At 36.8% G+C, this 18,908-nt stretch overlaps 1 protein-coding gene and 1 long non-coding RNA gene across 5 annotated transcripts; one reads left to right on the top strand and one right to left on the bottom strand.

The window, feature by feature from the left end:
• Positions 1-364: 364 nt before the first annotated feature.
• On the top strand, positions 365-8,835 carry LOC102713840 (MADS-box transcription factor 23). Its single transcript, XM_006659364.1, has 8 exons — positions 365-565; positions 2,186-2,264; positions 6,157-6,218; positions 7,827-7,926; positions 8,032-8,073; positions 8,188-8,271; positions 8,398-8,543; positions 8,619-8,835. The coding sequence occupies exons 1-7, from the start codon at positions 384-386 to the stop codon at positions 8,521-8,523; spliced, it is 675 nt and encodes a 224-aa protein (XP_006659427.1). The 5' UTR covers positions 365-383; the 3' UTR covers positions 8,524-8,543; positions 8,619-8,835.
• Positions 8,836-13,530: 4,695 nt separating this feature from the next.
• On the bottom strand, positions 13,531-18,671 carry LOC107304763. 4 transcript variants are annotated; one of them, XR_001550791.2, is made up of 4 exons: positions 18,454-18,671; positions 16,145-16,951; positions 14,681-14,738; positions 13,531-13,737 (listed from the first exon to the last, which is right to left on the bottom strand). It is a non-coding gene; the product is annotated as an uncharacterized LOC107304763 (long non-coding RNA). The 4 variants fall into 4 exon arrangements; XR_001550790.2 differs by lacking the exon at positions 13,531-13,737 and having other exon boundaries at positions 13,797-14,738; positions 16,145-16,336; positions 16,434-16,951; XR_005812303.1 differs by lacking the exon at positions 13,531-13,737 and having other exon boundaries at positions 13,797-14,738; positions 16,145-16,698; positions 16,868-16,951.
• Between the last annotated feature and the right edge of the window lie 237 nt (positions 18,672-18,908).

The following is an 18,908-nucleotide window of genomic DNA, read 5'->3' as shown; positions in this document are numbered from 1 at the left end:
CTTTACGTATTTGACAATTTTTTTTGAATAAGACGAATAATCAAACATGTATAAAAAAATCAATGATGTTAAGCGTGAATACTTTATATACCTTCATGTCCTCTCTTGGAATACCTTATTAAGGAAGAAAGTAGCATTGCATCAATCAAGGATAGCTTAGGTGGTAGTAGCCTAGCTAAGCAGCCTATATTAATTAGATCAGAAAGAGAGATTAGCACAAGATTAATAAGAGAGAGAAATTAAGAAAGGGAGGGGGTCGAGCTGTTAAGATATAGAGTATTTCAGAGCCGAGAGTGATCTGTTGCTGCTGCTGCTGCTAGTTGTCGTCGTCGTTTCTGCGTAGATCTGCAATTAGAGCAAGGAGGAGGAGAGGAGGAGAGGAGATGGGGAGAGGGAAGATAGAGATAAAGAGGATCGACAACGCGACGAGCCGGCAGGTGACGTTCTCGAAGCGGCGGAGCGGGCTGTTCAAGAAGGCGAGGGAGCTCGCCATCCTCTGCGACGCCGAGGTCGGCCTCGTCGTCTTCTCCGGCACCGGCCGCCTCTATGACTTCGCCAGCACCAGGTAATTAATTAATCTAATGATCACTTCTTAATTTGCTTGCTGCTGCTCGATCGATCATGCATATTACCACTGATTAATTAGCTTGTTGCTGAGGATCTAGCTCCTGATCATTAGATCTGCTATGCAAGCATGTTCTTAACACGCACTACTGGTTGACTTTAGTTAGCTAGGGCAGTGCATGGTGTGTGAGTTGCCAAGATACCTCGTACCAACTTGGTATGGTGCGCTTGGACCACACTTGGGATTATGTTCTCAAATCGACTTTGCCGATTTGATTCAAGGAATTTTTGGATGGTTCTGTTTGATTGATACTTCGATCGATAGATGACCATGGCATCCTTGAATGATGTGACTGCTCAAATAGAATTTGCTTATACTTATATGCTAAAATTTAAATTTTTGACATTAAATTTACAGTGATTTTGGGTTTTTCATAGTTTATTTTTAGCCTTATTTTTTTGATCGGTAAGAATAAGTATATAAAATATCTACTCATAAATTATTTTTCATTTAAAAATACATTATCTTGGTTTTTGTCTAAAAAAGCCAACATATGACCACCATTAATATCTGCGTAGGAATCAAACAAAAGGATACAAGTCATTGGAGAGATTGTATCTTAACAGTTTGGAATTCTAAGAGAGAACCTTGGTAGACATAACCTCCAGAGCAAGGCTAACAGAAGAGCTATCTATTAGCTCTAAAATCTTTCTACGTCACTCAGTGCTAATATAAAACCAACTTGTATAATAGCTATAATAAACATATGTTACATCATCAATGCATATTCATCTCTCAGATATACATAGTGTGAAAAACTTATGTTGCAGCTGACTGTAAATCTATAGCCCATTTTTCTTCTCTCCTCCACGTAAGTATAAATATGATGTAGTAATTTTTGAAGCTCATTTACATCACCTAGCCTGCTTTCGACACTGCAACATCTTACCCCCCCCTCCCTCCTCCGATTCCCTCGTTTTTCGCATGCGTGCTTCTTGAGCGGCTAAACAGGGTATTTGTTACAAAAATTTTCTATAGAAAAGTTTCTTTAAAAAACATATTAATCTATTTTATATTTTTAATAATTAATAATTAATTAATTATGTATTAATCTATTACTACGTTTTTCGCGCCGACTAACTAACCCCATCTACCCACACACCGAACGCGGCCCTATTGTACTTCAAGTTTTTCTAGGTACAAGTTAGGGGAACACAAACTAGAGTTTAATTCTCTAACCACGTGGACTTCTTGTAAACGAACTTCACCTTTATCTTTTGGGTTCTGCTTATATTTATAAACTAAAGTTTGAATTTTTAAACTTAAATTTAGAGTTGATTTTGATATTTTTTAATGTAGTTTATTTTTCTGCCTTAGTTTTGGATCACCCTGAACACGTATATAAAAATTTTATTTGTCAATTATTTTTTGTTTGTAAATATGTCGTTTGAATTTTTTAAAAAAAAAACAAAGGGTGACCCCCGAGATCTTTGACACTGATGTGCATGTCCTACAAAATAAGCTTACAAGTTACAACAGATATATGATAGTATTCACATGAGCGTGGATGTGTTGACATGTGTTCTTATGGAATCTTAACTTGAATTTTATTTCAACCAGCATGAAGTCCATAATTGAGAGATACAATGAGACAAAAGAAGATCCCCATCTAACCATGAACGCGAGTTCTGAGGCAAAGGTATGAATATGCAAACTTCCTTTTATTTGGTTGTGGTTAATTTCCTCTTAGAAATAGTTGCCTAGTTATATATTTATATGCAAACTTAAGTTCAGGTACGAGCAATGCAAGAAACTTATGTGCAGAACAGATCTTTCTTGCCAGTTGAAAGATTGTCTCTGAATCTAATTTTAAATTTATATGCAGACTTAAGCAGAGGTGCTAGTTACTCAGAATTTGCATAGTAATTTCAAATTGCACTCAGATAATACAAAAAGTCACAAATAATAACTTTTTTTCTGATAGAGTTGTGTCTTCTGTGGCAAACTATTTTTTCCGATAAAGTTGTGGGGCTAGACTATGTTCTTTTTCAGCTTTTGGATGAAAGATTGTTTGATTTATTAATAGTTATTTAATGGTGTAAATGATATAATTAACTAGTATAAATTAAGTTAAAAATCTATTTTAGAAAGATAAGATGATGGACTTCTATATAGAAAAATTTTACAAAAAATACACCGTTTAATATGTCAAAAAGTATGTGCACAAAACCAAAAAATATAGGAAAAATGCATGTCAAAGAACATAGCCTAAAGTAGCGTTGGCAATTTGCCCCGCGGGGTCAGGGCCGGGGGAGATATTTCTCGCGTGGGGGAGCAGGGTCAGAGCCCGGTAATTGTTGGGGCAGGGGATGGGGAATCCATTTCACTCGCAAGGACTTGAAGTCTATATAACCCCTCCTTAAAAATATAACTTAATTAGAAAAATCCCAACAGGCCCAACGTACTTAAGGTATATATATACTACCTCTAAACCCTAACTATCTGTTCTATCCTCTCCCTTTCTCCTCGTTGCCACTTGCCAGTCACCATCGTCCATCGACCTCACCGTCCGCCCATGCCGGTCGGCCGCTGCTGCCCTCGATTTCATGCCTGCAGGCTACGGGCCTCGCCCTCGCTGCGCCGACTGACCTATAGCCACTGTCGCCTCAGTCCGTGCGGCTCCGCACCCTCGTGTGGAGCTTCAGTCGGGGTCAGGGGCTTGCTAAGGTCAGGGATGAGACATGTTTTGGCCCCAGTTTTGGCTTTGGGGCTAGGGACGGGGCTGTTCTCGACCAACTGGCTCGGACCCGTCCCATTGCCAACCCTAGCCTAAAGTTATGTGACTTACTTTCATTATTTCACTTAGGCAAACATATTCTCTATCCGGTTGAGCCAATGAGCCATCGTTAATTCACTTAGGTCACCTCCAATAGGTATCTATAAGATATACTATACAATTTTTTAATAGAAGAGAGATAAAAGCTATCTCTTAATCAAGAGATAGTCTCTTGCATATATTTTAATGTCAGGTGAGTATGAAGGATCATTTATATTATGAGTTATTTGGTAAGAGCTAGACCATTGAAGAAGTTGTCTTTTAGAATGCCTAGAGATTATATGTTACCTCTATTGTTGAAGGTGGCCTTAGGCATGTTCGCTATCCGACAGAGGCAATTAATGAACCGTCAATGGGTGGCTCGAGGTGCACCTTACAGTAATCTAGGCATCTAGATCACTTATATATATATATATATATATATATATATATATATATATGCTAATTTATTTGAAACTAATTTGGCCGAGATGAATAAATGATGTGGGAAGATAAAGAGGAGAGAAACAGATGTATATACTTCATCCTTTCGCTTCATACTTATGCTTATAAGCAAAAAATTAAATTTAAAGTTGGTTTTGGAAATTTTTCACCGAAGTTTATTTTCTAGCCAACTTTTAGATCGCTAAGAATGTGTGTGTAAGGTTTATTCATAAATTATTTTTTACTTGTAAACATGGTGTTTGGATTTTTTACGAAAAAGACAAACAATCACCCTCTAAGTGACGCCCACTAGGTTTCGAGTTTCGACTTTCAAAACCACTTGTGGTCCGTTGACATGTCTGAATTAGTTCAACAAGATTAGGGGCCAAAAGGTCCAAACTATCTACTTGAACCACTGGTGCAAATTCTCTCTAATATTCTGATAAATAAAATTCCAAATAGATTGGTATAATATATATTGTCTGTCATGTCCATTGTCATGATCAAGTTATAAATAACGACCAGTAAAGACTAGAAGAACGTGCTTTGGCACTAATGATGTCACACTATGACTCCAAAATTCAGATTAGTCTGTTTTACACATTAAGCGGACCCACGTTTTCATCATCACTTTCTATAAAAAGGTTAACCAAGGACATTATGTTTGGAGCACTAAGAATTAATTATAAGCAAGCTCTCACCCACCTAAACTTTCAAGTTGATACTAAACTACTGTTGCACATTCACTTTTAGTCACACTACTACTAAACTTTATATGGACTGGGGTATTACAAATGACTCCATGAGTCTATGATAATTCAGGAACCCAGTATATAAAAGAGGCTGGAAAGGCTGTGATACATCGGGATTTTAGCCGATTATCCTGATTGCTGCAACCAATAACAGCACCCGTCTACATAGAACAGTTAAGTTTTACATGGAAATGTTGGATATATTGCTATATAAAGATACAATACTAGGATGCAATGCCATCGACAGGAATGATCAAACGCACCTATCATCATCTACTGTATGAACCACCAAAGTGAACCCAACTCCAACACGAAGATTCTTTGAGTAATATCCAACCATATACAAGGGTAGTACTTGGTCGCAACCTATAAACAACTGAATAAACTCTAGAAAGAATATCATAACTAAACTACACAATACTTCCTCATCTCAACCTACACAACTTAATTCCATCGTATTTTTTGATACACGTATAAAAAACGCCACAACACCGATCATATTTTTGGAACAGGAGGAGCATGTAAAATAAAGAAAACAAAAGGACAATTGGATAGAGTTAGGATGGATTAGGTTTTTGTAAAAGCTTTGACCATAAAATTAAGATAGATCATCTCCAACAACATCTCTATTTTTGACTCTCCATTTATCCATTTGGCCAGCTAGCCAAAAAGATTCCTCTTTATATTTGCTACACACTTCAAGAGTATCTTTATTTACAACTTTACTCCTACTCCATAAAGGCAATATATGTGGGGGGGCTATGTGTGAGGCCCACAACTGACAAGGCAATTTTTGCTAGCTAAATTAGGCCAACGGGAGAGGCTGTTTGGCTAGCCAGCTGGCTTGGCCATCTGGTTGTCAAGTCCGTTAGAGCTCGAATTTTAATTAAAATTGTCAAAATTTGGCTTGGAGTGACATATAACAACTCTGTTGGAGATGCTCTTATATGCCGCAAGGCCTAGGTCAAAATCCACAAGCCATAACACCCTGGGGTTTTCTTCTGCTATAACCCAACCCCCAATGTTTTATCTAATTTGCTATACAAAGTAACATGTTCAATATGCATTGTTCTGTTACTTAGATTATTTTTTTACGTATGTGTGACAAGATTTCCTCATACTTTTGTGATTGTGAAATAGCTACAAAGATCAAAGTGAACGCACGTGCCCAACAATGAAGCTCAAAAGATAGTTTTGATCGGAAAAGATGGAAAAGCACAAATTCAATGTATTTAAGAGGAATATTCTCATAGTAGCTCATAAGATAAATATGTCAGTTAACTAAGCAAAGAATGATAAATGATGTACAAGGAACCACTACCAATTTGAAGATTCAAACGCACCAGAAATTCAAAATACATTTGACTAGATGGAGTACTTAATTTGACTAGTCTTAAACCTTTAAGCATTTTCAAAACGGTATAAACTAAATAGTGTTGCAAACTCATAGTATTTTGTTGTCACTTTCTAGCGTCGAAATCTGCATGTTATATCTATAATATTTGAATTCCATATGTTGAAGTGAACACAAGGTGCAAAATCATCCAGCTATTCTAATTTAATGTTTTTCATTTTATTAGCTCTGGCAACGAGAGGCAACATGTTTAAGGCAGCAACTGCATAACTTGCAAGAATATCATAGGTATGATCTGAGCCAACCTACAATAAATCATTAATGCGCATGAGTTATTTGAATGTGAATAATTCATAAAGTAAATAAATAATGTGAACCGTATCTTTCATTGTTTACTAGTATGCTAGTGCATAAGATTCACTTAGGAATCATTAAACAAATGCTAGCTAGATACCAAAAGGCTAAATAAAACACTAAAAATGAATTCTCCATATTATTCTCATAGACCATATTCCCTTCATTTCTTTGTACTAGAAAAAGTAACCTGTGCATTGCAACGGGAAAACTAAAATTATACCAAAACATGAGTAACCTGGCCATCGTTGCATACCGAAATAATAGATTTTTTGACGGAAAACACCAGATAATTAGTTACTGTAGTTTGATAAATTAAAGTAACCAAGACTTTGTCACCATACATTCTAATGCAGAATGTACAACCTAGTTGTATTGTCAATAATGCTTAACAAGCTAAACATGTTGTGTACAGTGTACACCATTGCCATTAGGCTTTTCAGGTCCGTAATACCTACCACATCTAAATCCAGGTAGTAGAGTACCTAGAGCTCTTCCATCATCCCCAGCTAATATAGCTGTAACAACCCAGATTTTCACCAACCTAAAATGCTACCCCAAAAAAAACCTCACTAGATCCTAAACTTCATGAGCAGGGTTCCACGCTTCAACAACAACACCTTCCCACCAGATGTCGATCTCATATATGTGACTCCGTAAAGTTTGTGATCTAGTGGGGTTTTTTTACATTGTTTTGTGTAGCGTTCCATGTTGGTAAAAATCCAGAATGTTATGGTAACATAACGATTCAATTTGATTGTTCTTCGGGGCTTAGTAAAGATACACTAGTCCTGGGGCCGATACTGCTGTAACGAAACGATCAATTTTGATGGAATACATATAAGATCAACAACCTTGAAAGTTGAGAAAGCTGTAGTATTAGTGGCGGTCGTTTAGGAATTGGGATGGTTCATGCACCAACGGTGTCAGGCTCATGATTTCTGGTAAATTTGGTATGAGGCCTATGGATTTATCTTGCTGTAGAATATAAAGCTTGTATGAATTATTGGTAGCTTTCCTCGTTTGCCCCCATTATTCTCACCAACTTTAGTTGTACTCTTAGTCTTAGGACATGCTTCGGTTAACAATCTTCTTATGACCAATAGATAGTTGATGGCCAGTTAGTGATGTTGCTAATATACAGTATTTGGACAAACAGGCTTACAAAATACTGGAGGAGTAATAAGCAATGATCCTGTCCATTTTACTTGATTAAAATGGTGCCCTTGCACACAGAATTTTAGATGGTATGGTCAGTTCAATTAGCCTGTATGATTTGATAATCAGACTCTGCACGGACAAATCGAGAAGGGCATTATAAAGAATATAAATGTTCCTTAGCATCATCGTAGCAAGTGCCAGGACATTTGGGTTTTCAGTCATAGCAATTTAATTAGGTCTAATCCAGGTATATGAATATCTGCATCCAGTCATAGAATTAAAATGGTGTGCTCCAACAATTAAGTTTTAGCAGCATGTAAAAATTGAACAGGAGGTTTGCCACAAGTGATGCGATAATGACTGCATGATCTGACATTGCAGACAGTTGTTGGGACAACAGCTTTCTGGTCTGGATGTAGAAGACTTGCAAAATTTGGAAAGTAAGTTGGAGATGAGCTTAAGAAATATTCGAGTGAGGAAGGTTAGATTACATACAATTTGTTAATACTCCATCCACTTCTAATTCTTCCTTGACATAATATCAATAATTAGCTAACTGCTTTGACTAACATTATTTATTTTACAGGACAACGCTATGATGGATCAAATCCAAGAATTAAGCAGGAAGGTAGTTAGCACTTGGCACAATTCACCAGCATTGCTTATGTAGATTATTTGGTTCAAATCTTATCGAAGTGAGATAATTTTGTTGACACTACACAAACTTCATACTGAATTGTAGGGAAGCCTCATACATCAGGAAAACATGGAGCTACACAAGAAAATCAGCCTTCTCCATAAAGAAAACATCAATTTACAGAACAAGGTTCAGGCATGCAGAAACATTTTGCAAAACAATAAGGCAGATTCTGCTAGTGATCGATATTTCTTCGATTCAATTTTTTGTTGTTTGCAAATTACAAAATACCATCAGTTCTTTATTTATTATCAGGTATATGGGCCACAGGGTAATGGGCATCCAACAGGTTCTACCATCCAGCACAGCTTTCTGACTACAAAGAATGAAATTGGTGCTAATCTTGAGCTAAGTCTGACAGAGAATGTAGAAAAAGAGTAGTCAGGAACATCAACTAGCAGGTGAGTTCTTATTAAATTGAAATAACACAGACGCACAGCAAAACATATATGGTTAAAAGTTTATTCAAATTGCAGCAGAATTCAACCGAAGTGAAGATGCTAAACTTCAAAGCCTTCCCCATGCAATATTTCTGCATGAACAACAGAGCTTTTAGTTCATGTTGCTGGGAACCTACTCAACAACAACAGAGTTGATGTCATGTATTCTCTGCTGTTCTGCAGAATAGATAGTGCATATGGTTTAAAATGATGCAGGGCAGACAAAGCCAGACCTTGTTTGCAACATGACAATATAGGCATTTTGATATTGTATTGGTTTAAACTTGGTAGATGCATGTGGTTACTTTTAAAATGATGTATTTCTGCCAACATATTTTTAGTATGTTTTCAGTTGATTTTTCTACCATCTGTTTTTTCCTTAATTCCTTAAGCCTGTACATGATGCCATACAGGCATCTGGACGTGCATGCTAACTTGATTAGGTTCATATGCAACTTATGAAGCAGTGCAATTAAATTGGTGCTCCTACGCTCCTTTTAAATTTTTTGAATCTATCAACTTTTAATGTAAATTTGCACTTGGATTTTCTAGTTCTCGTATATATAGTAGTACTAGAGAAAATTATAGTGTAAGTTTCAAATTTTGCAGTGTAAGATATTGAACTTAGAGTGTAAATACATGCCAAAAGATTTTACTTTTTTTTATGAAAATGTGGTTGCATAAATATAGATAGTCCCTAAAGAAAATTATAGAACTTGAATTTGTATTCTATTTCCATGTAGTTAAGTTTTTTACATTAATTTTAAATTATAAGACTTTGGTTGTACTTAAATTCATCTATTGATCATGTATATTGTATATTATTTATATATATATATATATATATTAACATCCATATAAATTTAAGCCTAGCAAAACTTACATTACAAAACAGAGAATGTAATAGATGTACTATCTTTGATTTTTGTTGCCTCTCTTGTATACTTCTATATGGTGGGTTGTACTAATACTATATATTGCTATGGGGCATCGTGATATGTTTACTACTGTAAAAGGATAAGGGTAGTCGTCCTTTATCATGAGCTAAACAAAATTTGACGCGCACACGTAGAAAAACCGAATGCAAAAAGAATAATGCTCAGTGCCAAGCCCCACAAATACACAATCTCCATGCTGGCCTATGATCTCATCTCCTAGCTCACTGCCACACTCGTCTCCTGTACCAACGACGTGAATTTAAGCATGGCCACCCATCTCCTGCAGTTCACCTTGCTTCCAACTACAAGAGTTAATTGTTTTTTTTTGACTAACTTAAAATGTATGTGCATTAAGCTTTTGTGGTTTCTTGTGAGGAACGGTTTAAACAATAATTGGTCATTTCTAACTCTACTTTAGGATAATACACGGTTTATTTGGATTCCACGTACCAGTGTCTACTACGGTCGCAGTATTTGGATCTCATTTAGAAGGTCCTGAGGCCGTGTTCGGCTCGCCACGGTAAGTTAACTTATCCTTCTTGTTTTTCGCGCGTACGCTTCTCGAACTGTTAAACGGTATATTTTTTACAAAAAATTTCTATAGAAAAGTTGTTTTAAAAATCATATTAATTTATTTTATTTTTTAATAATTAATAATTAATTAATCATGTACTAATATCTATTGCTACGTTTTCCGTGCCAAGACATAATTTAACTTATGTCCACTAGCCGAACGAGGCCCAAGTCCTAACCCTAGAGCAGGAAAATGGTTTGTGTGGGAACAAATTAATTAGGTGATAATCTGAAGCATCTAGGCACCCTCTGTGTGAAAATTTAGTAGTGATATCGTGTCATGCGGTGGCTTCATCATAGTTATGATTTATTGCTATTGTTATGATCACATGATTCCAAAGAAACGGCTATAAGTACTTGGCTAATTTATCGTGAGGTTTATCAGAAATCAAGTACTTCATTTTTGGTTCGTATCCATGTTGAATTCCATCAGTTTATATCAATAGATTTAGAAATTAATTTTCATGACGAGTTTAAAGTATGATATTTTAAGTAGTTTCACGTTTTCAATGAAGTTGTGCAGTTATAATTTAGTAGCTCAACTTGAAATGTAGTTTGTTCCAAGCAAAAAAAATAACAATAATTAAAAACTCAATTATCTCAAGAATAATAACTCCATTATTACCTTAAAAAGTTCATGTGACATGGTTACCTTTCCAATTCAATAAGTCACTGAAGTAAATAAGGCCGCGTTCGCCAGCACAGATAAGTTAACTAAACTCACTCGTTTCTCGCACGCACGCTTTCCAAATTGCTAACCGGTGTATTTTCACAAAAAATATCTATAGAAAATTTGTTTTAAATAATAATCTATTTTATATTTTTTTAATAATTAATAATTAATTAATTATATACTAATCTATTACTATGTTTTCCACGCTAATTAAGTTAACTTATCCCCTCTCCTACCGAACGCAGCCTAACTATGCTTGTACAATCGACTCTATCACTTGTCTTACGAAATTATGCTGGCACAAACGCACCCTAATCGCGGCATTTAGGCCAATAATAGCCTTTTTTTTCTTCTTCTTCTGCAGCCACGTGAGGTACGGCGTCTAATGCGGATGTGTTGGCTGGATACGCTTTATTGCCGGAATCTTCTAATGTAGCGAATTCTTAATATATGGTGCATTATTGCTAATAACATATTGCCCATGTTAAGACACTGCCTCTTCACACATCCCAAGACAAGACATATTCCTGTGCTAATATTCAATTACAATTTACATACCTTTAAACAAAGTATGTAGCTACCCATTTTAGCGATTTGTGTTAATCAGAGTGGTGTTAAAAACACACTCCCTTTTGTTTCAATACAAGTGCATTTCTAGCATAAATTAGTCACGAGAAAAAAATAACTTAAATGACCCTTATTAATAAGAAGATGGTATAGAGTAAGAGATAGATAAGTGTAAAATAGTATGGAGTAAGAGATAGATAGAGGTAAAATGGATAGATATAATTATCTGAGATAATTGATAGGATAACCAAAACTCTGCAAATACACTATTTGCAAGATAAATTTAAATTCCAAAATATGTGTATTACAGGACAGAGGGAACTATAGTACTACGGAATAAAATAATTTGGCAGCACAGATGCAGCTCATAACCAAAGTTCACATGCTTTTATTAGCCATCTGGTTAGCTAGTTTCTACCATGGTGTCCTTTCTTTCAGATTTTTTTCTCAGGCTGGCAGAAATTTTTAAAAAATGGATATTTTTACTCTTCAGTAGTCTGGTCATTTAGATTATAAAATTTAACAAGTTGATATGATTTGAACTTTCAGCACTGAACTAGATGTATATAGATAGATAATTTGCTCTACTTTGATTCTTTGAGTCTTTTTAGGAGTATATAAATAACTGCCAGTATTATATATTCCCTTATGCTAGCTTAGCTCGAAATATACGCTGCTACACAATCTCTAACTAGTAACAGTCATATAGGTGTCAGTTCCGATAGAACCGGCGTCTATAAGATATGTTTCGCCTCAATGCGTGTTGATTTTTACCAATATATTATAAGATATGTTCCGCAGCCGCTGCCACGCGCAGCCTCTAGCCTGAGCGTCGAACCATCCTGTGCGGTACTGGGATAGGATGGAAGAGGATAAGGTTAGATAAGAAGGTAATTTTGTCTTTTCGCGTGTCACTACGGTACCTTAACAATAGGGTTAGACGGCAGCTTTAAATTTAAAAACCGGGATCAAATCTATAGCTAGCTCTCAAAATAATATCAGTTATATAATAGTCCTCAATTAATGTGTCACGTGTACTATCGTTTACTTTAATATGTACAAAGAAGGCCGGGTATTTAGCTAGCTATGAATACCAAAGGAACCAACAAGTACGGTTAATCCATTGTTGTCGATAGTTTTTCCCTAATGGTTGTAATACTCTAAAATGAGCCTGGCAATCAAGTGACTAGTTCATCTACATATTGTGATGCGTACCGTCACTATGCAGCAACATTCTTTGCATAAAATGTGCTAGCTGTCAAACAACAAGGAATGTTGTACCTAAAGTAATCCACCCGTGTAAATTGAAAGGTATAGCATCGGGTCATAATTCACACAAAAGAGACTGTTTGGAGTTTGTTCATTACTTTGTGTTGCAGTAACCTAATATAATCGAAATATTATAAGAACACAAATCTACTTGCAGCGTTTTAAGAAAACAATTTCCTATTTCAAGTAACTATTCCTTAGCGTGAATTTTTATCATATACCCTCCCATTAGATTATAATCAAGACAAATGTCACTGTCCTTACCTAAAGGCCTCTTTAGGGGAGCTTAAGGTTCTGTTTTGGACAGCTTCTGACGGCTACAATCCCATTACTCTCTAGAAGTCATAACCTTCCACAAACACCACTCAGTTTCTTCATTTGTAGAATCTAAAAAATAAATTAGAAGTTGGAAAGTAGAAAACCAAGCTGATTCTAAGAAGCTAGCTTCTCACTAGCCACTTCTTTCCGCTAAACAAGGCCTAATAAGATTCCAACTAACGAGAAGCCAACATCTCTGAATGTTCAGAAAACCAACCATGTTTCGTTTTTCACATTCTACGACTATAAATTCTTAGAAATCTAGATTGTTTGACAGAACTAGAGATTCTGAAATAAGTTACAACTATCAAAAGCTCTCAAAACATGCCCTGTACATATGTAGCACGGAAGAATAAATCCTATTGTCTATGGAACGGGAGGGCATATGGTCGATCTCTAAATATTCAAAGACATTATTAGTTAGGGGGAAAAAAGGTTTGCCTGTAGGCTGCCACTTCTTTTTCTTTTTTTTTTCCTAAGAGGTAAAACATGCATAGTAAATCACTACAATTATCCGGAGCTTAATGCTCGTATATCACGAAGGAGAACTACTTGTACTAATGCAAAACCCAAAAACAAATATGTTCTTTTGATTTTCCGATAATAGAGATACATCATAATCATACATGAGTAGATAAATTGCTCTGACAACCTCATAAATTATGTAGAGCATATAAGATCTCATGAAAGGTCTCCTGCAATTGGATTCTCATGTTATTCTTGCCGGTTGCATGATTTAGCAAACAGAGGTAGTAAGCTTGAGGCAGCAACTGCATAACTTGCGGTAAAATCATTGGCATGGTGGTCATAATCCAACCTGTAGCAAACACATCATATATAGGAACGACCATCAGCCTGACAATCATGGAATAAGGGAATTCTTTCTAGGTTGTACCTTTTTTGAACAGCATGACACACTTTCTAACAATTTGTTCCAAATGTAAACTATTTATACCATTTAGACTTTAAGGGTACCATAGGGAAATAGCTGAACTTATGTTAGGTGAAAATCTTGCTCCCGAATTATGGCAACTCTTTCAGTATTGGACGTTGATTAATTAAGGATATTAAGCACTGGTACAAGTGTTCACTTACAGTATTAGTGCCATGATTACCCAAATATTCCTTGGAAGTCATTTGCTAATGCCAGCGGTGCTATATCAAATTGAATTCTGACTATATACAAAATTTCCAGTAGACCTCATGGCTCATCCGTGTACCAATTCCCACATGTCATATCGCGCCATGAGTAAGTTCATCCTATTGTACCTTATATTTCTTCTTATCAGTGAAAGTTCTGGCAAATGTGGTCTAACTTGAATGTCATTACAGAACTCTACTAATCAGGACATGCATTATTTAGTAAACATAAACAAGCTTGTAAATTGAACACACAGTAATACACACCACATTCCACAAAGCTAGGATCATATTTTAATCTGCAAGGTTAGCTCAACAAGATGCAGATATCCTGACTTTCAAACAGTGAAATGACTAAGTACCTCAAGAGATAATCAAAATTTAGGGGGGAAATGAATCATGGATAGAATTGGCATCGCAATTTTGTTTGTTATTTAAAATATTTTCTGCTAATAATTCTCTTGGTTTCCTAGTTTGACAAGAATGACAAAATATTATGACGAGCCAAGAAGAGATGGCAATGCATGGATCTAATTTATCTTTGAAAAGATCTCATGACAATTGACCATGTGTAAAGATCTAATTTATTTTGGTTTCCATAGATTGTAGAAAAATCTTACAAGTTTCTCGCAAGTTATGCAGTTGCTGCCTCTAGCTTATTGCCCCTGGTTACAAAACCTGCAAAAAGAACTAGTAAATATTAGCATAATCAAGTGTCAAACTGTCAAGTATTGTCAATGACAAATATATTTCCGTTATGTTATTAGCCATCCGCAGTGAAAATATGCAGCACCCACAGCTAAGGCATGTCCAACCCTAGAACCCCCGTGAGATGTCTTCACTTAAGGTTCCATATGTGGTATAGTGGCACCTTTTTTTGTTATCTTGTAATATACTTAATTTCTATGATATCTGGTAATAACCTTGCTGAAGATATCTTTGGTTCAGTGTGCATGCATAGTGCACCTGATATGTACAAATGGCCAGGAAATAGTCCCCTGAACCACAAAGATTTTGGAAAGGAAATTTAGCCAGTATTTAGCATCAGATTTAATCACATGTATCAGAACATATCAAACTGGTATAAAAGATCGAGCATGCTGTAATCTGCCATTAACAAGATCTGTGCTCCCCCTTATATTCTATGTTCCACAAGGATCAAATAGTGACATGGATCAACGGAAAGAAAAGCATATTTAGGTGAATGAAACCAACATATGCGTTATATGCTTGCTTTGCCAACCATTAGATCTCAGAAATTGACAAAGCAAGCTTTTGAAGCCATAGCTGAAAACCAGCAGTCATGACAAGATCACAGATAGTTCAGAAGTGAACTTAAATTACTATAATTAATTACCTGGATAGATCAGATCTCTACTCCCACAACATAGTGATTGATATCGTTTATCTGAAGAACACCTTGACCTTTTATCACTTCTAACCCTAGAAGGCTAGAACGGGAGCAGGAACATGGCTGTGTTGGTGCAAAGAGGGGGATGAGATCGGGACTACTTTTATAGGCAAATGGGAAGAGAAGATATGAGGAGAGGAGGCAGTGTGGGGGCAAGCAAGGCAGGGAATCAGTAGGAGGTAATTATTAATTGCATTAGTGACAGACAATGTGTTTGAGTTTGCAGACAAGAAAAACTCCCACTTGCGTGGAGTAGCTTCACTCTGCTTGGACGCTGCTCATTTTCAAATGAGCACAATCTTTTTAATTCGCACTGGTTTTGCATACAGGGAAAAAAGCACAGAACTAATAATCATCACAAACAGGTACTGCCAGACAGATGGACGGCTCTTATTAAAAATATTTGTGGACCTGTAGGTTCCAAGGCATGATCTTGTGTGTGCATATAATTACAGGAAAAAAATCAAGTAGTTAAATAGCCTCTTGGTTTTGTCGATGGACTTGTATTGAATCCCTATTGGGGCTGACCAAATTAGACATGTTTCTAATTGGTCAGAGTTATATATATATATATCATAAAAGCCAGTAGTCACCGGTCATGGTTATCTACTAGTAACAGTTGTTGGAACATCGTAAATTGATAATAGCAATATCACATGCACAAGACATGTACCTGTACTGTGTACTTGGGCTTAATTTGTTTACTTTGTGATTGGATTGGCTGAAGCTTCGCCGAAGCTGCATGTGAGGGACACCATGGCACCGAATCTTTTCACCTGTTGGATTCTGCTCATCATGCTGCCCTTGAACAGGGCACACCATCCCATGCTGTGCTTTTCATCATGAGCATCTGGATCTCAACCAGCTTCATTACAAAAGGAAAGCAGTGATTATAGTTCAGTAGTTCACAAATGGCATTGACAGTCAAAGTCCGACGGTGAAGCTACAGCCAATGTACATACTTCATTAATGCTGCTGATATGGCACTAAATCGATTTTTTATTAGGCCATCCCTTCATAATGCATGAGACTGCCATGCCATTCCAAAGTTGAAACAGCAAATTGTGTACTTCAAATTTAACTTGAATGTAGCAGGAGAGTTGTTCAAATAATCAAATCATACACCTCAAGTAAAGGCTTCTATAGCGGGTTGACCAAAGTGAGGATCCCAAATTGCATGAGCAATAGGTTAATGTAAAGGATCATGTATCCATGATTCAAAATTTCCTGGCCAATTTGCAATATCAAATCACAAAAAACCAGAAATTCAAAACACATGTGAATAATCTTTAGAACAGTAGTAAAATATAAAGTCATGTTCATATTCACAGTAGTATTAATGTGCATGTGCCAATTCATCATAGTAATTATACTCCACAAAGCATGCATGTCTTACCACAGTTCTTCAAAATACAATTAAATGCCTGTTATGATGTCCCTCCATAATTCTTTTACATCATCAGGACGTCTTCAGCAGGAACTGCAAAGTGAATTTATGATGAAAGCAGACCACATGAACCTAAGAATATGCTTCCATTTCTTTCTGAAAGAAGGCAATTGTACATCGGTATTCTTTCAAGGAAAAAGGAAGAAGTAAAAGGAGATTAGTCGTACTAGTCTACCAGTGTTTCAGTGCATCACTACCACACTTGATTAGCTGCCAAGATAAATCTGAAAAAAATGGAATGCAGCATTTGCTTTCGATTTAGATTACCAAATCCTCGTGTCAACAAGTTCCCAAGATAAAAACATATGCAGTTTACGTGAATGTGACTTGATTAGGTTATATGAACCATCACTAGAAGCACTGGACAAACAAGCAAGCAAACTGACAGCTGTTTCCTATGGTTTTTCAATCTGTCAGCTCCAGAAAGTTGAATCATATATAGTTCTGTTCTTCATCAACTTGGTAGCCTAGTTGAATGCATGATCCAATGCAATTGTTGTGAGTAATGCTTTACTTTAACTTTGGACAAGTTGTTGGTCGAAAGATAGTTAGACAAATTGCTGATAATTAGCATTTGAACTGAGACAGCAACAGCAGCAGGCTAATAATTAATATAATTTTCTGCACCCACGTCAGGTTCCTGATGCAAATGTGTGAGGCTGTCCTGATACAGGGGCAACAGTTGATGGCACTAATTTTTAATGGTGCATTATTGGTGATGTGAGAGAGTGTTTGATACTCCCAAAACATTCCATGCCTTCACCTTTCTTTAAGCAAAGAAGGAAAGCTTTTGACATATGTTAATAAAAGGACTTAACTTTAGAGGTATATATTATTGGTAATTCGTACCAAGTAGCTAATGGTTATAGAGTTATGAAAGAGTTTTGCAATTTGGGAAATTAGTTGGACTAGTTATGTTGATTAGAAATCTTTTGGACACAACACACTCAACTGCAAAAGATACGCCCATTGGGATTTATCATTTATCTTTGCGACTTGCGAGGCCTTTTTTCTGGACGAATTAGGGGAACTGACCAGATCAAACTTCTCTTTTTCCATTACTCTAAATTATACTCTCTCTATTTTATATTATAAGATTTTCTGGGTTTGCCTAGATTCATCCATGTATCAATATATATGTTTTGTATATGTGTCTAGATTCATTAATACACAAATAAATCTAGGCAAGATCAGAAATTCTTATAATATCATATACGAAAAGGCACATTACTTGACAAATTAACAAGTGAACAAAAGATCATAGCCTAGCCTCCTAACTAAAGCTAACGACCAGTCGTTAAGCCAGCGATTATCACATAAACAACAAAGTTTCCCATCGTCCCTATGCATTCAGCTCGCGTGGTGGGATATTGTTTTAGTATGCGCAGTCTCTTAAAACCGGCGCCGCAGTTTGATCAGCTGCGCCGTCCGGTGTCGGCAAAGCATTGTATATCACTTCAGCTTTGAATCGCACCTAAGTGGGGTATCAAACTATTGGAAAGGTAAAAACAGGTCGAAACTAGGAGAAATATTACCTTAATCCCTCGCCACCGAAAGCCACGGAGAGTGTGCCCGGACACCGAGCGGGGGAAGCGGGCCGGCGCCGACGTGGTTGACGAGGCCGAGAACCGGGCGCTTCTCGAGGTGGGAACGGCGCGCCCATCGGTGGAGGCGGCAGCTTCGGCACTGGCGGCTGGGGCCGACCACCGCTGCTCTATCCAGCAGCCGCCGCCATCGAGCGGGGAGGTGCGAGTACCAGTCATCGCCGGAGTGGGCTAGGAAACCTACTCGCCCCGGTCGCCGCCGCCGCCGACAAGAAACGTCTTAGACGAGCCTTCCGGCCTATTTTTGTTGCTTGACCCAGAAAAGGACCGTCCAAATGGTTCCGGTCCATGCATATTTACGGCCCGTTAAATTACTCTAAATTATCAGCCCATTAACATTATTGGCCCAAAAAGTTAAGGCCCATTATAATATCGGCCCACCAAAT

Source organism: Oryza brachyantha, chromosome 8 (genome assembly GCF_000231095.2).
Source record: "Oryza brachyantha chromosome 8, ObraRS2, whole genome shotgun sequence".
NCBI lineage: Eukaryota > Viridiplantae > Streptophyta > Magnoliopsida > Poales > Poaceae > Oryza > Oryza brachyantha.
The sequence above is the reverse complement of the archived record's forward strand: the minus strand, read 5'-3'. Positions and strand labels throughout refer to the sequence as shown.

What these genes read in the sequence shown, in the direction of transcription:
- LOC102713840 (XM_006659364.1), top strand. Translation starts at nt 384, where the DNA reads ATGGGGAGAGGGAAGATAGAGATAAAGAGGATCGACAACGCGACGAGC. An exon ending in TATGACTTCGCCAGCACCAG is followed by an intron (nt 566 to 2,185) that starts GTAATTAATTAA and finishes TATTTCAACCAG; the next exon opens with CATGAAGTCCATAATTGAGA. An exon ending in ACGCGAGTTCTGAGGCAAAG is followed by an intron (nt 2,265 to 6,156) that starts GTATGAATATGC and finishes TCATTTTATTAG; the next exon opens with CTCTGGCAACGAGAGGCAAC.